The following is a 23,704-nucleotide window of genomic DNA, read 5'->3' on the forward strand; positions in this document are numbered from 1 at the left end:
TGTGTGTAACTTTTTAAAAAGGATGATACCCTTCTTCCTCAGTTCCTCCTTCCCACTGCTCAGTACAGGCATGGCAGGAGGAGCTTGAATTTCAGCTCCTGGATATGAGGTAATACACAAAGGATGGAAAAGCAGCCGAAGAGGAGCCTGGGGTTCTGACACCGTACCTCTTTACATCCAGGTGGCTTTAGATGTAAGAGAAATACACTTCTTTGAGACACCAAGACCCTCTTACAGGCAAATTCAATCCAAACTGATAACAGGATCAAGCAGAGTTTATCCAGGAATGAAAGAATGGACCAACTGGGAAAATGTATTCATATAATGCACCACATTCCACATGGAAAGAGAAAATCTAGGATCATCTAAGTAGACTCTGAGAAAGCATTCAGTAAAATTCCACTTGCCTTTTCTATTTAAAAAAAAATGAAAATAAAAACTCTTAGTCAACTAGCAATAGAAAGAAATTCCCTAACCTGAAAAAAAAAACAGTACCTATCACAAAATGTAGCCGACATCTTGAGAAGCCTAGCTACTAAACTCAAGAATGGAATAAGCAAGCTACTACTCAGGAGTAAACAGGAAGTCTTATTCAATGCATTATTATAAGAAAAATAAATTTAAAATAAAGATCTAGAAGAAATATCCTCATTTGCAAAAAAAAAATCTATACATAAAACCCATCATGATTTTTCAGATAACCTGAGACCTGATAAGGGAGAGCAGCAAGGCTGCTAAATACAAAATCAGTAGGCAAAACTTAATAGTGTCCCCATATACTAGCAGTGCCCCGTTATAAAATAAACAGAAAAAAAAAGACCTAGATCATAATAGCTACCATAGTGCAAAACACCATCACCTTTCTACTAGCCTCAATTCCACCACTACTTTCCTCAAATTCATTCTCCATTCAGTAGCAAGTGATCTTTTGTAAACATAAATTAGAGCATGTCACACTCTTTCTTTAACCTTTTAATAGCTACTCATTACTTATAATTAGATTCCAATTCTTTATCATGCCCATGCTCGGCATGACCTGGCCCCTGGAACTCTCCAATGCACTCTCTCGCTACTCCCCCACTGCACTCCTTGCCAATCACAGGAACCTTCTATCAGTTCCTGATGCGTGTCAAACCTTTCTCGCCCCAGGGCCTTCGCATATGTGATTTCTTCTCCCTAGAATGCTTTTACCCCAATCATCACTGTAGTGTTCTCAAACATCAGTTCAAATGTCATCTGCTTAATCTAAATAAGGTTCCTTCTCTCTTATCTCTTCCTCTTTCATATTCCCACCATGATGTGCAATAATATCATTACATGGTATTACCACAATGTATCATCCTATTTTTATTCATGGATTATTTACTGATTGCCTCAGTTTCCCTCTAGATCATAACTTCTATAAGGACAAAAGTCATGTCTTTGGTGTTTCCCTGAGCATTTAAGGCAGTGCACCAAACGTGTCATATAACAAAGGCTTAATAAGTATTTGCTGAATGAATACATCATGAATGAATGGCAGAGTGTGCTCAGCTAGGATGCCTGCTACACTCCTCCCAGGATTCATGCCTGTTAGGAGGAATAGAGGGACTCCTCAGGGATCTATCTGGATGCATCCCAAGCAAGCAGTGAAGACACATGGGCTTGGTTTATGGTCCACAGCACTGGAGTCAGGGTGATGTGTAGAATTAGGAGCATAGAGCTATATCCATCCTCAAAAACTTAAATCATGGATTTGCAAATTGAGTTTGTCATAAATTGTTACTTCTTTGTAATCTTCCTGACCTATTAAGAGTTTGGAGGACATCGACTTTAGGAGTGATGGGGGTGACAGAAGCAGTCTTTTGCCACCCTTGAAGGAAGCATTTACTACATCAGGAGTGTATGGACCTTCAGGGAGCTAGAGCAGGAGTGAAGGAAAAGGGTGACTCCCACAGAAACCCTAAGAAGACTTGATCAGACACACACACACACACACACACACACACACACACAGGAACCCCAGGGGGTGCCAGGAATAGACGGCAGAACCACAAGGAAGGCCAGAAGGCCAACAACGGCACATGGGAACACAGCTGCAAGGGACAGTGCTGGGGCACTAGTTTGACACCTGCAGTGGGTATGGCCTGGACAACTTGGATTACCACAAAACTCTCAGTCAGCCCCAGAAAGGTTCCCAGACACCATACCCAGGGCCACCAGGCATCGTGCTCCAGAGGGCAGATGGGCACTGTGGCATGGCCATGTGGTTGTTAAAGAAAGTGTCTCCTCAGGGACACCCAACAACAGAGAGGACTTCTTTCAATATTCCCTCTGGAGCTTACAATGCTAATTCTTCAGGTGGAAATTAAGAAAGCAGTGTTTCTGAGGCCACCTAATGCCAGAAGAGTGGCTGCTGGTAATTCTACTGTCTTGGGTACACCACAGACTCAGGCATATAATAGGTACTCCAACTGGTTAAACCTTGTGCAACCAAGTGAGGAGGAGTGTTATATCTGCCAGGAGCCGAGAAAAGCAGACTTCCTGTTTATTTTTTTCTTTGGGGTTCACATACTGGCACACCTCAGGATGTAAGGAGGGATTGGCAGTCCTATTATCCCCTGTAAAGGACAATGACTGGAGGCCTGCTTGCCACCTATGGTATACCTCTCCTTCCCCCAACCGCTGTCTGTCTGCCTCTAGGCACCTGAGAGTGGCATGAGTACAAGGAGAACTCGCTTTAGGTTTGATGACTACCCTGGAGGTCTCTGTGGACAACCTCTGTCTGCTCTGACTTCTCCCCAATAAGAAGGTGGGGTCTCACTCCAGTAGGAGAGCAAGTGCAGGCAGAGTGAGCCAAGGAGGACATGACCAGCCCTTGCTCCTCTTCTCCCCAGTGACACCTGAGTGTACCCACCATGACCTACCTCTTGTCCTCTTCCACCTGTACACCGATGGAGTGAAACTCTCTTCGGCTCCTGTTCTCGGTGTCAGAGTCTGAGATAGTCTCCACCTGGTGGCAGGGTGGAGGAGTCAGCAGCGGGGCCTAGCCAGGGGACACACCCCTTCCCAGTGAGAATGGTCAGCACTGGCTGAGCCCCAAGCCAACTGGCAAATCTTCAACGGATAATCTCCCTGAGGAGACATCAAGGTGGCAACAACTGGGCCCCTCTCTGCACTCCCTATCAGGGATGATGGGACAAGGAAAGGGATGAGTTGAGCACGCTAGAGTTGCTGAAACAGCCCTGTTGATGACCAGGCACAGGGTCTACTTGCAGCTCAAGACAGGCCAAGAAGCTCTATGTATCCAGAAGGCCCCTCTGATCTTCTCAACCCCTCCCCAGCTGGCCGGACCTGAGCCTTGGATGGTGCCTCCTCCTTTCTTACCTGCACACCAATGGACGGCCGCCACTTCCGCTGTCGCGCCAGGCTCCGCAGCTCCTCCCTGCCAGGGATGGTTTTGATGATGAGTGTGGGGGGCTTGGGGCTGGCCCGGGGTGGCACCGGCGCCAACTCGAGGGTGCGTGCGCCCATGGCGGGGCCGTCCAGCCCGTCTGCGGAGCTGCAGCGCCGGGCTGGGCCCTCCGTGGCCGTGAAGCTCTCGTGGGCAGAGTCGGTGCTGCTCTGGGCGGTGATGGAGATGCGGGGCGGGGCCTGGCTTCCCGGCGGGATGGGGGGTGGGGCCTTTCTGAAGTTGAAGGCTGTGGAGGGTGGAGCAGGGAATGAGATACACATCCCGGCAAGAATCTAAGGCCCCTCACCAGGCACACCCATGTGCTCCCCCAGGACCCGGCCGCCACGCGCACGCCATGTGCTGCTACACACAGGGCCAAAGACTGTTCTCATCCCGCCCAGAGAGGAAAGTGATCTGTCCATAGCATGGCCATGGCACTGACTGGAACGGACGCCAGGGTGGTCTCCAACCAAGGCCCAGGCCAGGGACAGAGAAAGCATACTTACAGGAGCCGGGCCTCCCTGAGACAGAGGCGGGGGCAGCAAGGAGGGGTAGGCAGTCGTCGTCTTGAGAGCAGCCGGCCTGGATGGCCCGGAGGTAGCTGTGGCTCCGCATGCGGAAACAGCCGGGCAGGTCCAGGGCGTCCACGGCCTGGGACTCAAGCTCCCCAAACACAGACCCGCACACGGCCTCCAGCTGCTGGTTCAACTCGTCGCTGAGCTAGGGGCAGGGACCGGGAGGTCAGTTACCAAGGAGCTGGGAAGGGGTGCTCTGCCTTAGGTACATAGCTAGTCTTCATCCACTAGCCCTCTGTGACTCTTCTTCTCCAGCATTTGGGATAAAAGAAACTCTCAGTGTCCCCAAAGAAAGATGGGGACACCTGTACTCCCTAAGGCCTGCCTTGGGGCCCAGTTTTATTTAAATACCCCTACCTGTCCCCCACCTGTGCTTCTCCAGGTGTCTGGCTGTACCCCGGACTCTGACCACACTTTCTTCTCTACCTAGTTCTTCATCTTTCTCACACTTGAGCCTGACAGAGAGAATCTTGTCATCCATACTCCTGCTGGGTATCAGGGTGGGGACTGCAGGGAAAGACACTTTATTACTTATTACCTCACTATATTACAAAATTGATTAAAATCAACCTATAGATATATATGCCCAGGGGCAAGATGGAATGTAATTATTAGCCTACAGGTATCTCAAGGCTTTCCCCACTTTGTGCTCACGAACAAGGGTTCTAACTTGGTCCACTGGTTCCTGCCCTGCCCTCACCCTCCAAGGAAAGCTCAACCATTACTGGATGAAGTTTTTGTTTTTGATATTGGGGATTGAACCCAGGGGCACTTAACCACTGAATCACTTCCCCTTTTTATTTTGAGATAGGGTCTCACTAAGTTGCTCAGGGCCTCCCTAAGTCACCGAGGCTGGCTCTGAACTTGCAATCCTCCTGCCTCAGCATCCCAAGCCTATGGGTTGAAGTTCTTGTTTTTGTTTTTCACATCTTGTGGGGCAGAATTCATGATGTTAAAAAAATATAGAAGCAAGGAAGAAAAATACAATACAAAATTTTTGTTCATGGAACCATGCCACAAACCATAGACTGAGACTAAATATACTACAGAGTTTTCAGCATAAAGAAAAAAATAAAGGTAGGAAAAAGTAGTACCAGAGGTAAGCTCTGTGACAAAACACAGCTGACAGAGTCCTAAACATTGCTCCAAATGGGTACATACTCTTCCCGGAGCTTCCACTCAGCCAAAGCATGCATGAAATGTAGCCTGAGAGTTGCCTACATAGGCCATGAGATGAGGCTCACCTAGATTCAAGTGCTGTCTCTGTCTCTTCCTAGCAATGTGGCCTAGGAAAGCAAAAGTTTGGGGGCCTCAGATTGCTCATCTGTCAAATGGGAATGATAATGGTACCATATTTATAAGTCTATTGAAGGGACTCAAAATAAAAAAAAAATGGGAACTTGCAATTGGTTTTTGTTGTTGTTCTGAATTAGACAAGAAACTAAGAGGAGAGGCAAGCACCTGGTATGGATATGAATTAATTCATAAATATCAAAACAACTGATCTTGACACTCCATTTTCAATACACCTAGTATGGCAACTGGTGCATAGAAAATCACACCCAGAAAGCACAGGATAGGGGCATTCATGAGAACCATAACTGCTCCTGTCACTGAGCCCAAGATAAATCTCCCTGTGGATGACTGTGCAGAGGCCACTGGATGGAGTCTTACACAAGGTTCTCAATAATATCCCCTGGTGAATATAACAGCAAGTATCCTAAGCTGCATCTGTGACATCTCCCAGGAAAGATTCACAGCATCATATTTATGTGCAGTCGACAGAGATTCAAAGAATTGTCTTGACCCAAGTGTAAAATGCTGCTTAATATTTCCATAACTAGGCCTCCTAAGTATAGCATGATTTCACTAGGCCCTAGCTCAAATAGAGCTGGAATTTTCATCCCATTCTATCAATGGGAAAACTAAGACTCAGAGAGGACAGATAAATTGTCCACAGATAGCCAGTTGGTAAGTGGTAAAACTAAAATTAAATGCTACATTTGTCAGCTTCCCTGTAAGGCTGATTGAGTATCAGGATCTCCTAGGGAGCCTGTTAAATCTATGTTAACTCGGGCCCTCTAACTATATGCTTTTCTCTGCTTTGGCTGCTTAGAAGCTCAGAAAAAATCTGCTGAAGACACAGACTCAGTGGTTCTAATGTAGGCCCAGAACTGAAAAAGAGGACTGCCTGAATTCCTTTCTAAAGGAACTTCATTACAATGGAAAAGAAATCACAGGCTACAGAAAAAGCAATCCAAGATCCAGTAGAAGTTAAATTCTTCCATGTCCAACCAGCCTAAGCCACACCATGTGGCATCTGTGGCTGTCACCATGACTTCCTGTAATCTACTATTCAGTTATACTGTCTCTGGATGTTGGGAACCCCAATGGACAGCAGTTGCCAAGGTTATTTCCTGGAGCTCAGGAGCTCAACCAACTTCTGCCCTTTCTAGATTAGGCTCAAAGTACTCCCCAACTAAAACCTATCCAGCCCAGAGAGTCCCTCCTGGATCCCATGGGAGCTAATCTAACATTAGCCAAGAGCATTGTGGTCTCAAGTAGCCTGGTCATCAGGGATTCAAGGAATCTCATTCTGAACTTAACTTCAGTTTTCTTCTATGTGTAAAGCAGTAGGCATAATATCTGACACAGCAGATGCTCAATAAACATTAGCTATGACTATTAGTAGCAAGGGTTCTTAAAACACAGTGGCAATATCATTCAGAATGAGAGAGCTCTCTATTCCAAATAATATCTCTATGTATATTTAAAATAACACCCAGCTGTGTCCACAACCAACTCTATCCAAGGCAGACAGTGGCAGAGTGAGAAGCTCCCGGTGGTCATATACCTTCCAGCTCAACTGGCCAAGAGGAGATTCTGGGGAGTCTACAAGGGACGAAGACCAAGGGAAACCCAGTCTCTATCTATATAGACTCACAGAGGAATACTGCACCTGAGTTGATCTGCCCTATGTGATATTATGCTTATAAAATGGTCCCACTGCATGGTGAATACGCCCATTATTCCTGCATCAACTTCCATCCTCCTTCCTCCAACCCCCACTTGAAGGAGAGTCAAAAAGAATCCTCTGGGGAAATGAGATCCTGAGCCTTTCTACAAACCAGACTCAGAATCAGTGGCCATTTCCAAGCACATGGGATAATGAAAGGAAAATACTTTGTTTGAATCTAATTAAAAGTCGCCCATGCTAGAGTCAGTGGGTCTAGCTGGGGGCCAGGTGACATCCTGTACACTTTACGTAAGTTATTTCGTTTAGATAACCTTTGAAGCCTCTCGTTTCAAGCCACTCCAAAACACTGGATAAAACATAACAAATGTCATTTTATATGCATAGCTGAGCTCACAAGAAAGCAAGCTAAGTCCCCAGGGGACAAAAGCAAAGAGGAGACTGGAAAATCAGAATATGAACTATGTGAGCCAATGCTACAAACAGCCCAGTGGAGGCGGGCAGTGGGGGCAGGGGGTTCTGGTCTCAGTAACCAAAAGACTTAAGTTTTAACACCCACTTGGGCGGAGGAGTGAGGCTTTGGGCTCACACGAAGCCCAAATGAGAAGCTGAAATGAGAACCTTTAAAAGCTAGAAAAGGGGAAATCTTCGATGAAAATGTAGACAAAAAAAATTTTTTTTTTAAAAATCAATCCTTACCACAGGCTGATAGAAAAAAGCCAGTCTGTAGTTCAGGCACCAGAGGGAAGAAAGGAGACAAATCCCCTAAAAACCTGTACCCATAAACCCGTCCTCCCACAGATACAGGATTTTATCTCTTCATGGGCTTGCATGGCTCAGATTAAAAATTCACATAAAATGGCTCTGGACCAGGAATATTCTAACAGAAGCAACTGCAAAATGTATACCTGAGGGATCCATGCCTAACCCAGGCTGCTCAGGCCTCCACTGAAGATGAGCAAACAGTGTTTATGTAGCAGCCATCTCTGACATCACCCTAATGGTCTCCAACTCCTGGCATGCACTACTTCCTCTGGAGTGCGGACTAGACTTATTGGCCCACTTCTCATGAATAGAACATGGCAGATATCGGAGATGTCACTTCTGAGTCTAGGTTACAGACTGTGGTTTCTATTTTAGATTCACATGGAAGTAGGCTGCCATGTTGTGCAATGTCCCTAAAGTGAGTCCCACATGACAAGAATCTGATGTTTCTGGCCAATGGGTGGTGAGGATCTAAGCCTCCAAACAGGCACGTGAGTAAGCATGGAAGCAGGCCTCCCCCCAGGCAAGCCCTGAGATGACCACAGCCCTGCCCATCACCTTAATTGCAGCCCTGTGAGATGCCTGACCCAGGTAGCACCTAGTTAAGCTGCCCTCAGATGCCTGACCCACAGAAATAGGAGATAATAAGTTCCTGTGTTTCCAGACACTGCATTTTGGTATAAATTATTATGTAGGAATAGATAACTAATACAAACTGTGACATAAACTTCTATTAAGTCATTGAGAATCCAGTTTTTAACTATCTAGAAGATACATAAAACTTTTGCCATATAAAGCAATTTTGCCTTATGTATAGCAAAATTGTTTTTAAACTATGTTTGATTCTTTTTATAAAAAAGATAGGATCTTGCTGTGTTGTTCAGGTTGGCCTTGAATTTCTGGGCTAAGGTGATCCTCCTGCCTCAGTCTCCTGAGGAGCAAGGAGTACAGACATGTGTTATTGTGCCAAGCTTTGAACTACCTAACTTCAAAGCTAAAACTGAAAATAGAGAGAGAGAACAAAAGCTTGGGGGAAAGAGAAACTAAAGATTTGAAAAGGAATCAAATCAGATTTTGAGAAATAAAAATAAGTTAGTAAAATTAGAATACAACTGATGAGTTGATAGTAGATAAGATATGACTGAAGAAAAAGTCACCGAATTGGAAGATTCACCCAAGGAACACACCTAGGGAGCAGCATAGGGAGGCAAAGAGATGGAAAATATAGAGGTTAAAATAGATACATGGAAGAAACAATAGAAAGTCCCTCTTACAACAATAGGAGCTCCAGATGGACAGACTACATAGACTGTGAGAGAGACAATATTTAAAGAGATAAGACACTTGTTGGGAATTTTTGTGACTTGTGATTTCAGACATAAAAGAGTAAGGAAGACATTAAATCCTATCACCCAAGATGACTAGAAAGCTAGAAAAAAACTGTAAAAATAATCACTTTATCCCATTATAACCAATTGAAGGCACACAAAAAGGAACCTTCAGGGGCTGGGGTTGTGGCTCAGCAGTAGAGCGCTCACCTAGCATGTGTGAGGTCCTGGGTTAGATCCTCAACACCACATACAAATAAATAAAATAAACATATTTTTTTAAAAAGGAACCTTAAATAAATAAAATAAGCATATTTTTTTTTAAAAAAAGGAACCTTCATCATGAACATTTCTGTATTTTGGATAAGAACAGCATGACTCTGCAGTAGCCTTGCCTCAGGCGCTCCCATTTCCCAAGCCTCCAGCTCTCAGAGTTACAACAGTTCATCCAGTGTGTGAAACTAGCTGCTTTCTGCCATTACCAGGGGCTCCACTTCATTTGGAGCATTGTCAGTGACAGCTTCAAGAACAGGGAAGGCCAGAAACGCTCCTAGGCTGAGGTTTCAGCACTGCATGGGGCAAGAAATGGACTTGCAGATCAGCCAGAAAATTAACAAAAAAATTCCAGGAAATGAGATAGTCACAGTGAGTTTGATAACTTCTCCACATATTTTGGGCCAACTGGAGGTTGGGTGAATGCACAGCAGAGACCAGAGAGGCTCTGAACCACCTACACATCCCTGGCCAAAGGAACTAATATATATGTTCAGAGAAAAATACAAGACAGCCTGGGGAAGAGTAAAAGCCATGGCAACCTTGAAAACAACCTGAAGTTATCCCCCCTTAGGCCCTGCAGAGAACCAAGGGAGAGAAAGAAGCCTTCCTAGCTCAGGATATTTTAGCACAACTTCTGACCAATCTTTAACTAAACACTAAGATATGTAGGTACAAGGACAACCTCCAGAGGAAACAGGGCTTCAAAAAGAAAAACAAACAAACAAACTGAACAGAGACATCAGTGGCTACATGTTATAGGGCAGATTGATTTCACCAATTTTGTCCAGGGACACATTAACAAATAAACAAAGCAATAACAATTTTCAGGAGGAAAAAGTAAGAATTCAGAGTTGCCATTTACCCAAAATGTTCCGTATTCATCTAAAAATCATGAGACATGCAAATAATGAAGAAAATGCAAATTGTCCCCAAATGTTGTATTTATCACTCAAAACTAACAAAGTAATTATTATAAATATATTCAAGGGTTTGGGATGTAGCTCAGTGGCAGAATGCTTGCCTACCATGCGAGAGAACCTGGTTCAATCCCCAGTACTATTAATTAATTAATTAAAAGAATAAAAGAAAACCATTCTTTAAAAAAAAAGATCTTTTAGTTATTGATGGACACAATATCTTTATTTTGTTTATATGTGGTGCTAATGATCGAACCCAGTGCCTCACACATGAGGTGCAAGCTCTCCACCACTGAGCTACAACCTCAGCCCAAAAGCCATTCTTAAATATTTTTTTATGCTTAAAGATTTAAAGGCAAGCACAACCACAATGGTTTAATGAATACAAAGCACAACAAAGAAAGATAAATTATTTTTAAAAAGAGAAATAAATGGAAATTCTGGAGCTGAACAGTATAATAACTGAAATGAAAAATTCAGTAGAGGGGCTCTACATAAGAAATGACTGGTAAACCTGAAAATAGGTCAATATAAATTTCCCAATCTGAAGAATGGAAAGATAAAATATAACAGAATGAATGAAGTCTCAGAAATTTGTGGGACAACATCAAGCATACCAAAATAGATGTAATGGCAGCCTTAGAAAAAGGAAAAAAAAAGTAGAAAAGGAGAAAAAGGAAGATGAAGAAAAGGTGGAAGAAAGAGGGAAAAGACAGGGAGAGAAACAATATTTTAAGAAATAATGGCCTAAAATTTTCTAAATTTGATTTTTTAAAAATTTACCTATTGAGCTGGGGTTGTGACTCAGTGGTACAGTGCTTGCCTAGCATGTGTAAGGTACTGGGTTCAATTCTCAGCACCATATATACATAAAGGAATAAAATGAAAACACATCAACATCTAAAACCAATTCCTTTAAAAAAATTAACCTGCAGATTACAGAAGCTCAATGAACCTAAAGTAAGTTAAACCCTAAGAGACTCATATTGAAACAGACAGTCAAAATGTTGATATCTGAAGACAGAGAAAACTTAATAGCAGCAAGAGAAAAATAATTCATCACATACTAGGAAACACTGGCTTTTCATCAGAAACAATGAACACCAAAAGACAATGGAATGGCAGAAAAGACTGTCAACCAGGAATTCTATATCCAGCAAAACTACCCTTCAAATATGAATTTAAAATAAAGATATTTCCAGATATAGACTGAAGAATTTATTGCCAGCACACTCATCTTACAAGAAATATTAATGGAAGTCCTTCAGGCTAAAAGGAAATAACACCGAGTGGTAACTCAGATACACAAAAGAAATGAAAAACACAGAAATTATAACTATGTGAGTAAATATAAAAGGCTATGTAAAATATTTTCCTCACCCTCTTCTTTGAAAGACATAAGGTTACATAAAGCACTTACTATAATACCAATGTTGATTATAACAACTATTAAATTTATAATATATGCATAAGTAACAATAATACCACAAAGCAGGGATATAAAAAGGAGATATATTAGAGCAATGCTTCTATATTTTAACATCATTAATTATATTTGATAAGCTAAGATACACATTGTAATTCCTAGTGTAACCACTAATAAAATAATTCAAATAATATAGTGAAAAAATAACAAAGAAATTGAAATGGTACACTAAAAGATGCATTTAACACAAAAGAAGACAATAAAGAAAGTGCAGATAAACAAATTATGATATGAGACAACCCAATCATGTCAATAACTATATTATATATTAATGGATGGAAGACTCCCACTCAACAGGCAGAGATTAGCTAGACATGGTGGTACATGCCTGTAATCTCAGTAACTGGTGAGTCAGAAGGACGGCAAGTCCAAGATCAGCAACTTAGCAAGATCCTGTCTCAAAATTAAAAAAAAAAAATGTAAAGGACTGGGTATGTACTTCGTTGGTAAAGCACCCCTGAGTTCAATCCCCAATACCAAAACAAAAGAACAAGACCCAACTACATGTGGTCTATAATGGACATACCTTAGATTCAAAATAAACACGGGTGGAAAGTAAGAGAATGGAAAAAAAACATACCATACAAACAGTAACCAGAGAGAATTTTCCAAAATGGATGAAAGACATGAATCCTCAGATTTAGGAAGCACATGCTCAAACATATCACAATGAAACTGCAGAACACCAAAATCAAATCGAGATCTCAACAGCAACCGGGCAGAAATGAAAATTACCTACAAAGGCAATTATACTAATAGCAGACTTCTTAACAGCAACAATAGAAGATAGATGACAAATAGCTTTGAAACATTGAGAAAAAATAATTATTGACTTAAAATTCCCCTAGTAAGCTAAACTATATCAAATAATGAGGATAAGGAACTGGAGATATAGCTTAGTTGTAGAGAACTTGCCTAGCGTATGTGAGGCCCTGGATTTGAACCCTGGCATCAAAAAGATAAAAATAAAAACCGAGGATAACATGTATTTTTGTTGAAGCTTGCTGTATAGTGAACAGACATTCACTGAAAAACTTACTAAAGAATATACTTTAGGGGCTGGGGTTGTGGCTCAGTGGTAGAACACTTGCCTAGATGTGTGGTTTGATTCTCAGCACCACACAAAAATAAATGAATAAAATAAAGGTCCATCAACATCTAAAAAAATATTTTTTTAAAAAAAGAATATACTTTAGGAGAAAGGAATGGATATAAGTTGCAATGGTGGGCTGGGGTCATAGCTAGCTCAGTTGCAGAGTGCTTGCCTAGCATGAGTGAGGCTGGGGTTTGATCCTCAGTACCACATAAAAATAAATAAATAAAATAAAGGTTAAAAATGCACATAATATTTTTCTTTAAAAAGATGTAATGGTAAATGGTAAAGAAGAAAAAAGGTAAAGTTGTGAGCACACATAATCAAGTACTGAGCATAAAAAGTAGCAACAATAATAAAGACTAATTTGAGAGATAAAAAGGTAGAACTGAAATGCTGGGCAACAAGTACATACAAAGAAGGAAAGTGATCATCAAAAAGTCATTTCAGGACTTTGGTTGTAGCTCAGTGGTAGATCTAGCACTTGCCTATTTTTATTTTTAAAAAATAAAAGTAGTGTGTCCATCTACAACTTAAAAAAAAGAAAACTTGTTTGTTTGTTTGTTTTTAAAGTCATTTAAGGGCTGGGGTTACGGCTCAGTGGTATAGTGCTTGCCTATAGTGTGAGGCACTGGGTTCAATTCTCATCACCACATACAAATAAATAAAACAAAGGTCCGTCAACAACCAGAAAAATATTTAAAGAGAGACATTTTTTATCCCTTTGACAAAAAAGTCATTAAACTATTTGAGGGATGGGCATGCTAATATTTTAATTATTCCACCTTTTGTTTATATATTATTTCATCACTTTGTACTCCATAATTACATACAATTTATCAATCTACAATAAAATTAAATTTTTTAAATGCTGAAATAAAAAGAAAGACCTGAATAAACGAAAAACAGCCCATGTCCAAGAATAATAATACTTAATATTGTTAAGAACACAATACCCCAAAAATTGATCTGGGCATTCAATGCTGTTTCTTCAAATTCCCAACTATACCTGAAGCCTTTCAACAAGCCTAAGGGAGACACAAAATAATCCTTATGAAGAATTACAAAATCCTATTATTAAATTTACCATAATCAATTCTTACTACAAAGTTATAGTAATCGAACAGGTGGCTATAGCCATGGAATAAATTTGAAGTTTCATTAATTAAACACATACACTTATAAGTACATTGATTTTGACAAAGGAGCCAAGGGGGAAGAAAAATCTTTTCAAAAAATGATGCTGAGAAAATTGGATATCAAAATGCAAAAGGATAAAGTTGGACCCCTAACTCAAATCATACACACAGTACTCCCCCCAAAAAAAAAACTCAAAATAGATCACATACCTAAATTAAGTATAAGAAATATTAATTTTCATGATCTTGGATTAGGCAAAGATTTCTTAAATTTTATATCAAAAGTACAACCATGAAGAGAAAATTAGATGAACAGTACCTGATCAAATTCAGTGTGTTTTATTCTTCAAACAACAACATGAAAATACAAGTCCCTAAATAGGAGAAACCACCCCCACCACAACTTAACATTGTATTTTTAGCACCCAGAACTCTGAGATAATAATTTTTTGTGTGTATGGCACTGGCAATTGAACCCATGGCCTCATGAATGTTGGGAAAGAACTGTATCACTGAAAATAAATTCATATTGCTTAAAAAAAAGAAGAATGGAAGAGGTCATCAAAATTAAGTGTCCTAAGGTCTTTGCATTGTTCAGAGGGAAGGTAGGAAAAAACCCATCAGGTTTGAACTGCTAAGTCAAGTATGCACATTAAAATTATAAAGGTAACCATGAAGAATAAAATAGAATACATAACTGCCAAACCAGCATGGGATTTGGCAGAAGAAGAATCAATCCAAAAGAGGCAATCAATCCAAAAGAGGCAGCAAAGGAGTAGAAATGTATCACCCAGGAGGCAGGATAAACAGAAGGCACGATATAAGATGACAGAAATAAATCCAAGTGTATCAGCAATCACAATAAATATAAACGTACTAAACTCTCAAACAATTATCAAATGGTTATAAAATCAAATCTAACCACAGACTATTTACAACAGACATACCTGAAACATTAGCAGACAAAAATAAAATCTTTAAAGTCAAAGATGGAAAAAGATGTTCTGGGCAAATACTGAACAAAAAAAAAAATAGGCTTAAGAGAAAAGGCATTATTAGAGATAATAGGGTGGCGTCTCTGGTGCTTTAAATCTCTTTCCTCTTCTGTAAAGCAGAGATTCTAAGCCATTCCTCCAGGAGAAATATATCAAGTATATGTGATGTTAGATAATGTAAAGTGGGAGGAGGAGAAAAGAAGAGGAGCAGAAGGAGGAGGAAAGGGAATCGGAAATGTTGCGGGGGGGGGGGGCAGGGGGTGGTTAAATTAAAATTTTAGAACATATGGGAAAAGATCTGAAAGAAGTGAGGAAGTGATCCAGGGCAGTGTCTGGGAAGGAGACACCCAGGCAGAGGGAGCCCCAGATGCAAAGGCCCTAAGTCTGGAGCACAGTGAGGTGTCCAGGAACAGCAGGGGGTCTAGTGCAGCTGCAGTGGAAGAGGGACCCTTGTTTGGAGAGGAACTTGGAGGCAGCACTGGACAAATCATGCAGGGCCTTATAACTCGTGGTAAAGTCCTTGATGGTTACTCTGAGCAAGGGTGAGGGTTTTGAGCAGATTTGCAAATGAATGCAGGAATCTGTTTAAATGACCACCCTGTCTACACTGATGAGAATGAAGTGAAGCTAGGGCAGGTTCCAGGAGGCCAACTAGAAGGCATTGTAAGAGCCCAGGCAAAAGGACATGGTAACTTTCAGCAGAAGTGGTAAAGGGTGGCTGGATCCGGGATACATTTTGACATTTTGAAGGTGGGACCCAGAGGCTTTGCTGAGGGATTAGATAGGGGATATGAGAGGAAAAAAAACAGATTGACTTCATGGGATGGGGGTATTGCACGGCTGCAGAGGACATGCTTAGCATGTCTGGGGGCCTGGGTTCCATCTCAGCACACATACACACACACACACACACACAAAAAAAAAAAAAAAAGTAAGGAAAGCACTGACTTTGAACTTTCAGACCCAAGTTCCTGAAAGAACAAAGTTGATGCTATCTGAAAAGGAGAAGATGGTGGATGGAGCACCAATCCATGGAGGAGGGAAAGGGGGTGTCGGCAGTTTACTTTTGGGCATTTCCAGTTTGAGATCTCTACTGGACATCCCAGTGAGATTTCAATACACGGCTTGATAAATGTGCCTGGTGTTCCTGGGAAGATTGGGGCTGGGGTTGTGTATCCAGAGGAGTCATCAGGCTCTCAGTAATATTCAAAGCCATGAGCCTAGATGAGATCACCCAAGGAGTGGGTGTAGAAGCAGTCCAGGAGCCCTGGAAAACTCCAATGTTGAAATCCTACAGTCTTAGAGGCATCCAGCACACAGGTGAGATTAAGCAGCCAGGGGGAGAATCTTGAGGGTCTGGTGTGTCCAAAGTCAAGGAGGAAAAAAAAAAATGTTTCAAGAAAGAGAGTTAGGAACTGGGTAAGATGTTACTGATGGGTCGAGTAACACCAGAACTGAGCATTAACTAGTGGGTTTAGCAACATAGGTTGGTGTGATGTGAAAAGACAGCTGTGCCAATAAGATTCCCTGATTCAGGAAATGTAACAAAGGAACACTGAGAGACCGCTGTGGGGAACAATGGGAGTCAGTGTGGACGGTCTTCTGCATCACTTTTTGCCTTGCTTTTTCCCCCAGCAAACAGCAAAAATAGCTAACCTTTATTGAGTGCTGGCCATGTGCCAAGAACACTATTATGATGCCTATTTTTAAATAGGGAAAGTGGGGCTCAAACAAAGTCAAGTTACTAGCCCCAGGTCACTCAGCTGGTAAGTAGCTGAGCTGGAATTCAAGACCATCTCCAGATTTAATGACTAGACTGCAGCTGTCTCTGCTTAATTAAAGAGAAAGCCTACACTTAGGGATGAAACTCACACGTACAAAATACCAATTTTGGGACTGGTACCTTGTGTTTGAATACAGTTTTCCGCTGAACTCTCACAAATCTCTTGAGAGATAACTACCACTACTGTTGTCATTTTAAAGATGAGAAAAGAGAGGCATGAGAAGTAAGATATCTCACTGGGGGTCCCAAGGGATGGAGGTGGTAGGGGCAGAACTCAGGCCCAGATCGCCTGGGAGGCTGCAGCTTGGCCCATGTCCTATCTGTACAAATCAATCCCCCTCTTTGCATGGGGGTGGGCTGGAAGCAGTCAGGCCTGAAGAGGGCCAGAGACCCTCAGAGAAGGAGTGTTGTCCTTCCTTACAAACTCATAACCTTGAGAATTCTTGGCAAGTTCCGCAGATGCGACTGAGACCCCCCAGTCTGAGTAGCTCCGGGAGACTTAAGGCGGGTTTCCCAGTTTCACCAGAACCAGGTCTGAGCTCTCCCCTTGGCCAGACCTCTGGTTTCAAGGCCTAGGATGAATATGGCCCGGAACACCCCTCTCCTCCCTTCCCTCCAGGTGCACTGGCCTCTCCCTACCTGTCCAGTGGTGAGGGAACGGCTGTAGCCAGGGATGGAGCTCCGGGGGTGAATCCGGGGTGGGACACAGCAGCTGGAAAAAGTCAAAATGTCAATGTCAGAACGGGGGTCTGCTAAGGGAAACGAAGGCAATGGGACTTCTGACCAGGTTCTGTTCCTCAGAAACCTCCAGAGATCCCCTAGGAGACACTGGGTAAAGAGACACCCCACTCCCCCCCTCCCCCCCCCAAAAAAAGGCACTCAGACAGGAACTATGATCAAATCCTTCCCCTTCATATGGGACAGAGAAAGATACCCCACTTGAACCCTTTGCAGGGCTGCCCAACAGGAACCCACTCTACACACTACTGCAGAAACCCAGCATCCGCTTCCTGACACCCACTGCCAGCCCTCCCTGTCCTTACTTGATCCGGGCCTGGTCCACGCTGGAGGAGCGTCGGGTGGCGAAGCGCCGGGCAACTGCTTTGGGAGACGTCTTGGGGCTGCCGTCGGAGTCGCCGCTCTCCTCATCCCCCATGGCTTTGATGTAGCTGCCGCTCCGCATCCTACGGCAGGGGATCTCCCCATCCTTGCCACCGGTGGGGTAACCCCCCCAGTCATCTTGCGGCACCTGCAGGGACAAGGGCCTCTGTCTCTCAGACATGTCCCTTGTCAATTTAGGGGCCAGGATCCTCTACCTCTACTGCCAGTGGGGGGCTCCCTGGTTGGGGCAGACCATGTTCACGAGCAGTCAGAGGAGGAACAAGAAGGGAGGTCTCAGATCGGCAGCCCCTCCCTTGAGGGAGAGACTACTTCATCCTCCCGGGACCTCTTGCCACTTAACTGAGGGCCACTTAGAGAGTCTGGGGTGTAACCTGCCAGGTGCTGACAGGCTGACTGAAGATCAGAAGCCCAAGTGACCTTTGTCAATCCCGCTCCCGGCAGTGAAGTATCCACTGACCTCAGGCACCTTCTATCCTTCCTCTTCCATCCTCTGAACCAGCTCGCCTGCTGCATCCTCTGATTCTGCTCGACCCCGTGAGGAGCCAAAGAGGATGTTATGCAGAGGACACATCAGATTTGTGTTCAGAGGGAGCCCTCCACAGCCCAGACGGAGGCTGCAGGGTGGAGGACCAGGAGCAGGGCAGGGGCTCAAGTGGCAGGTGGGAGACCAATTAGGAGGCTGAGGCTGTTATCCAGGCAAGAGATGATGAGGCCTAAATTAAGACAGTGACAATGAGGGGGAAGAGGAGATGCAGATGAGAGGTGTTAAGGAGCATCAGTGAGCCTGATTAGCCGTGGGGGGAAAAGGAGGCAGGGAGGAGTTAAGAATGACTGCCAGGCTGATGGCTGAGGACCTGGGGGGCGGGGTGCAGTTGCTCACTGAGCCACAGAACCCCGGAGCCATAGGCTTGGGGAGAGGTGATAGGTTTGGGGTTGAGCACCTTGAGTTTGGCCCAGAACTGTTAAGGAGGTGGTTGGATGTTTGGTCTGGGGTTCAGCAGGGAGACTGGAGCTAGAGGTAGATCTGTGGGAGTCATGGTGGCAGCTGGATCCATAGGAGAGAAGGAGACAACCCAGGGGATACAGGAAGAGAGAGCTAAGAGCAATCCACTGACATTTAAAAGGGGGCTGTGAAGAACAGAAGAGGAGCCTGTGGAGTCACCTGAGAAGGAGTGGGCAGGAGGGTGGGAGGGAAGTCAGGAGAATGCCATGTCATAAAAACAGGAGACATCTCGAGAATAAAAGAAGTTGATTATGTCAAATGCCACAGTGCGTTCAGAGGTTAGTAACTCAGGCTTTGGAGTTGGAAGATCCATAAGCAAATTCTGGCCCCCTGCTTGCTAGCTAGGTGAACTTGAGCAAAACCGATTAATCTCTAAGCATCAACCTGGCTTTCTTGTCGGGGAACTGCTAATGGAATTATGCCTACATCAAAGGGTTGTTGGGAAAGTTAAATAAACCTATACCGAGTGTCCTGGACACAGAGAGTGATCAATAAATGTTAACTACTATTATAGGTATGGAAGGTACCCTTTGAAGGTAGCTCTCAGAAACCAGGTCCCTTCAGCAGTCAGGGGTTGTGAGGGGCAGAAGGAAAAGGAAACGAAGAGAGGAGACCCTAAGAACTCAGGTAGAAAGGGAAGCAAGAAGCACAAGGGGCAGTGAAATTGAGGAAAGATGTTTTTAGGGTGAAAGTGTCTTTGAGCATGTTTTCAGGATGAAAAGACAGTAAAGATTTTCTTTTAGAAAGGGGACAGTTGAGGGATGGAGGAGGATGGGCTCAAGCCCTTCTAAAGGGATCAGCCTGAGCTAGGTGGTCCTGGCTTTTCCTCTGAGGGAGTCCACGAGGATCACCTACACTGCAAAGAATGTCATCTAAGTGAAGGCCAGGGGAGACGACGAGGGGAGCCAACGGGACTTAAAACACTTGTTGTAAAGAAGAGGCTGCACAGGGCAAAGACAGGGCTCCAAGAGGGGACAAGGCTCAGGAGAGTCTAGGGCTCCAGGGAGGGATAAGGACAGGGATCAGTATGAGAACTGGGGACCAGGGATGGAATGAGAGCCCAAGAAGGAACCCTCAAGAAAGAGCAGGACTCAGCAAGGGGTCAGGGCTGGGAAACGGGAATATAGAAAGGAGATGAGGCTCCTTAAAGGAACAAGGCTCAGAATGGAAAGAGAGGACCCAGAAAAGGGTTGAGGAAGGGCTGGTGTCTAGGGAGAGAAATAGGACTTGAACAAAAGGTCCAGGAGTCTGAAGAAGATACCCAGCCTGATGGAGCCAGCCCCCCTGCTTGTGCACTGGGGAGTGCCAGGCTGTCTGGGAGGCTCCTGCAGCTCCTTGGTTCTCACCTAAAGGAGCTCGGACTTCCCACTCCATGGCACCCTGGAATCCCAGACCCTGAGGACCATTCCCTTTCCCCATGCTGTACAGAAGGGAGCAGCAGATAAGTCAGCAGGTGGGCCAGCCAGGGCAGGCTCGGCCACACTGCAGGGCTCCCACTCCGTAGCCACTGCAGAGTTCCTCGCTCCTCTGCAGGACACTGTGAGGTGCATGTTAAAAAGGAAGCCCCCAGGGAGGTCAGGGCAGCCCTGGAGAAGCAGCGAGGAGCAGCAAAATGGTGGCAGGCCTCCAGGGATGGCAAGGGCTCAGTTATGGGGGAGGAATAGTGGCTGTTCCCTCCCTGCATCCTTCAAAGTTCAGCTTAGAGCACCTTCCTACCCAGGAGGGGGCAATCCAAGGCCAACCCACAAGTCCCGAATCCCAGAAGTCCCTTTCTACTTCCACAATGGCCCTATTTTCTCCTCTGGGCTTTCAAGAGTTCCCCCAGGAGAATCGTAATGTGTGAACAACTTACCAGCAAGGCTGAAAACACCCAAAAGACACATGCAGGCTCACTTCTCCACACCTCTGAACAGCCTGTAGTCTCTTCCTGGAACACTTTTAATCTGCACTCAAATAACTCCAACTCCTCTGCTGACACTCCATTTAGGGGACATTCCTCCTAGAAGCTGTTTCAAGCCACCCCTGGCCACCATCACCAGGCAGGTGAGGGGACTCCTATGTCCCCAAGGTGCCCAGGACTCTCTTCTGTCACAGCCAATCATACTCTATTCCAGCTGCTTCCTTGTCTACTCCTCCTAAACTGTGAGTTCTCACAAGCAGCGTCTATGTCTTCAACTCTGTACCCATCTGAGCACAAAGTAAATGCTCATGGAATGAATGAATGTGGATTGATCATCTATGAGGAATGTGGGTTTAGGAGATAACCCTAAGTCTGCTGGACCTCCAGAACTTTTATTGACTTTTCCTTCTAAAAGTACAGGAGAGCTCAAGAAAACAGACTGGGCTGGCAGAGGGTGCGATGAAGGGTCCATCAGAAGAGGTCAAAACTCTTAGCCTCACCAGAAGAGGCCTCAGAGATAGTAAAACAGGATGGGGAGAGCATGCTAATTATTGTCAGAACCTCCACTCCCAACACCACCTGGAATTAAATCAGGGCTCAGACTTCAGCATGTCCTCAGCCTAGGAAAACTCACAAGACAGTGACCCAAGGCTCTTCCATACCCCGCCACCCTGCCCCCACCGGCTTTCCCACCACAGGTACCCAAGAATGACAAACCTCAGCAGAACATATACTGGAAACTGGCCTTCATATTCAAACATCTGGACCACTCTGATTTGAGCAGTAAAGTTCAGGAGAAGGCTTTGGGCCAGGAGAATTGTTTTCCAACTGCCAACCTCCAAGCTAAAGGGCAGCTAGGGTCAGAGAGCTTCACGCTATGCACTGCCTTTTCTCAACCTCATTCTGCCTCCAATCTCATAAGATAGAAGTCAGCACACCTTGTCCAAAACAGTAGGTCAGTGAGAAGTCTTCCTGGCATTGATGTGCATCATCAGAAGAAGGGCCCCTGCACTGCACAAACTGGGAAACTAAAGCCCCAACAGGGACTCAGGGTGACACAGTGAGGCAAGTGGCACCTCTCTGCATTCGTGCCCTCCATCAGAGGGTCAGCTGGTTCCCATCCAACCCTTTCCCTGTTTCCTGGCTGACAAGACTGGTGAGGGCTGAGGACCCTGTTCCCCACCCCCACAAAGCCTCACCTGCAGATAGTGATAAGTCCTGGCTTTGGCCTTGGCCTCCGGACCCAGAAGCCCCTTGCCCGGCCCGGCCCCGGGGTATCCGTCCCGGCCCTGGCTGACCATCATGGTATGCCAGGCACTTCGCTTGACTGATTGTCCATCCAGTGACATGGACATGCCAGTGCAGGCAAGGCAGCGGCCTTCCGACCCGCCTGAGCGTCCCTTGAAGCTCAAGTCCCGGTAGGACCCATCTGGAGCCTCCAGGCAGAAGGGACCACCAGGCTCCCCAGGGGGTCGCCCACCCCCCAGGAAGCCACTATCACTGTCCAAGTTATCATCGGAGCTCCACCAGCCGGCGGCCTTGGTCTGGTGCCTCCCATCCCCCTTGCGGTCCTTGCTCTTGCTCCTCTTGCCATGCCGGGACTGATGGTGGTGGTGATGGTGGTGGTGATGGTGGTGGTGGGAGGTGTGGGGGCCTCCAGAGCCTGGGCCAGGGTAGCTGTCTCCCCCAGAACCACCTCTTCCCTCGGCCTTAGGCCCATTATAGTCCCGCTTTCCAGGTGCCTCCAGAGAGTGGGACTTGGCAAAGAGCTTCTGCACAGAGTGAACCAGGTGCCGGATGCGGCTGGGACTCTCGCTTCGGGCCTCTGGGGCGGCGCCAGAACCTGGCCCTGGCCCAGGCCCAGCCCCTGCTGGACCTCGCTGGTATGGTAGCGTGTGGAAGCCATCTTGCTGAACGGGCAACTGCTTTTCAAACTGATCCAGGAGTGTGGGAGGCAGGCGCGGGGCACCCTTGCCCTGAGGGTGGCCCACACAGTCTTCACAGGTGTCGAAGGGGCCCTGGCCGGGGTACATCCTGGGGAAGGTGCTGCTCCCCCCCCCTGCCCCAGCCCCCCCTGGCCCTCCCTCAGGGCCTACTGATGGCCCCTCACTCAGGCTCAGGGGACCTTCTGGAGAAAGGTGTCCCAGGCCAGCTCTTGGGGCACAGAAGCGGGGCTCGGTGGAGAAGGCCTCCCTGGAGCCCAGCAGGTATGGGGCCCTGGCAGCTGGGCCCACGTCCATATGCTGCTGGTCAGCAAAGCGGGCTGGGCGGGGATGGCTGCCTCGGTCGCCATGGTAACCCCTCATGGCCTCAGCAAAGGCTCTTCATAGTGTTGGGGGCCAGGCCCCAGGAACCTCCTGGGAAAATAGGGAGAAATGGGTTTCAAACCGAACAAGCTACTTCACCTAAAACCATTTTTCATTAGGCAGTCTTGTATTCCTTTAGGTATCAATTTATTGTGATTAATTGTACTACTTTTCCACAAATGGGCTGAAAAGTCCTTAAAATAGTCACAACAGACAAAGACACAAGGACACAAAATAATCCCATCATTCATCAAATGCTGCAAATTTGATATATAGTTATTCACAAGAGGAAATCCTCTCAGCCAAATGGGTTTTTAAATATCCTTAGGTTATCAAAAACAAAAGGAAATCCACAGCAAACACACCAAATAGTCAAGGAAACCAGTCATTAGGTGAACTAACTTTTAACATGCTGGGTTTAGGCAAACAGATCCAGAGCTCTACACCTGTCCCAACCCTACTCCACAGCCTACCACCATAGGTGCCAGGCCTCAGGGTCACAGCTCCCAGCCATGTGACCAGACAACACTGGACTCAAATCTACATATCTAGCACCATTTCACAGAAAAATCCCTCCCCTTCCTTCCACACCCAGTTCCTTCCATCTGG

At 45.2% G+C, this 23,704-nt stretch overlaps 1 protein-coding gene across 2 annotated transcripts in view; it reads right to left on the bottom strand.

The window, feature by feature from the left end:
- Dlgap3 (DLG associated protein 3) overlaps nt 1-23,095 on the bottom strand; it is a 37,380-nt gene extending 14,285 nt beyond the window's left edge. For both annotated transcript variants that reach the window (XM_077791240.1, XM_026393434.2), the window contains exons 1-6: nt 21,989-23,095; nt 17,808-18,013; nt 17,404-17,476; nt 3,940-4,153; nt 3,367-3,680; nt 2,907-2,992 (exon numbers count right to left, since the gene is read on the bottom strand). In XM_077791240.1, coding sequence (XP_077647366.1) covers nt 2,907-2,992; nt 3,367-3,680; nt 3,940-4,153; nt 17,404-17,476; nt 17,808-18,013; nt 21,989-23,095 — 2,000 coding nt within the window. The remainder of the gene's footprint in view (nt 1-2,906; nt 2,993-3,366; nt 3,681-3,939; nt 4,154-17,403; nt 17,477-17,807; nt 18,014-21,988) is intronic.
- Between the last annotated feature and the right edge of the window lie 609 nt (nt 23,096-23,704).

Source organism: Urocitellus parryii, chromosome 11 (assembly GCF_045843805.1).
Source record: "Urocitellus parryii isolate mUroPar1 chromosome 11, mUroPar1.hap1, whole genome shotgun sequence".
NCBI lineage: Eukaryota > Metazoa > Chordata > Mammalia > Rodentia > Sciuridae > Urocitellus > Urocitellus parryii.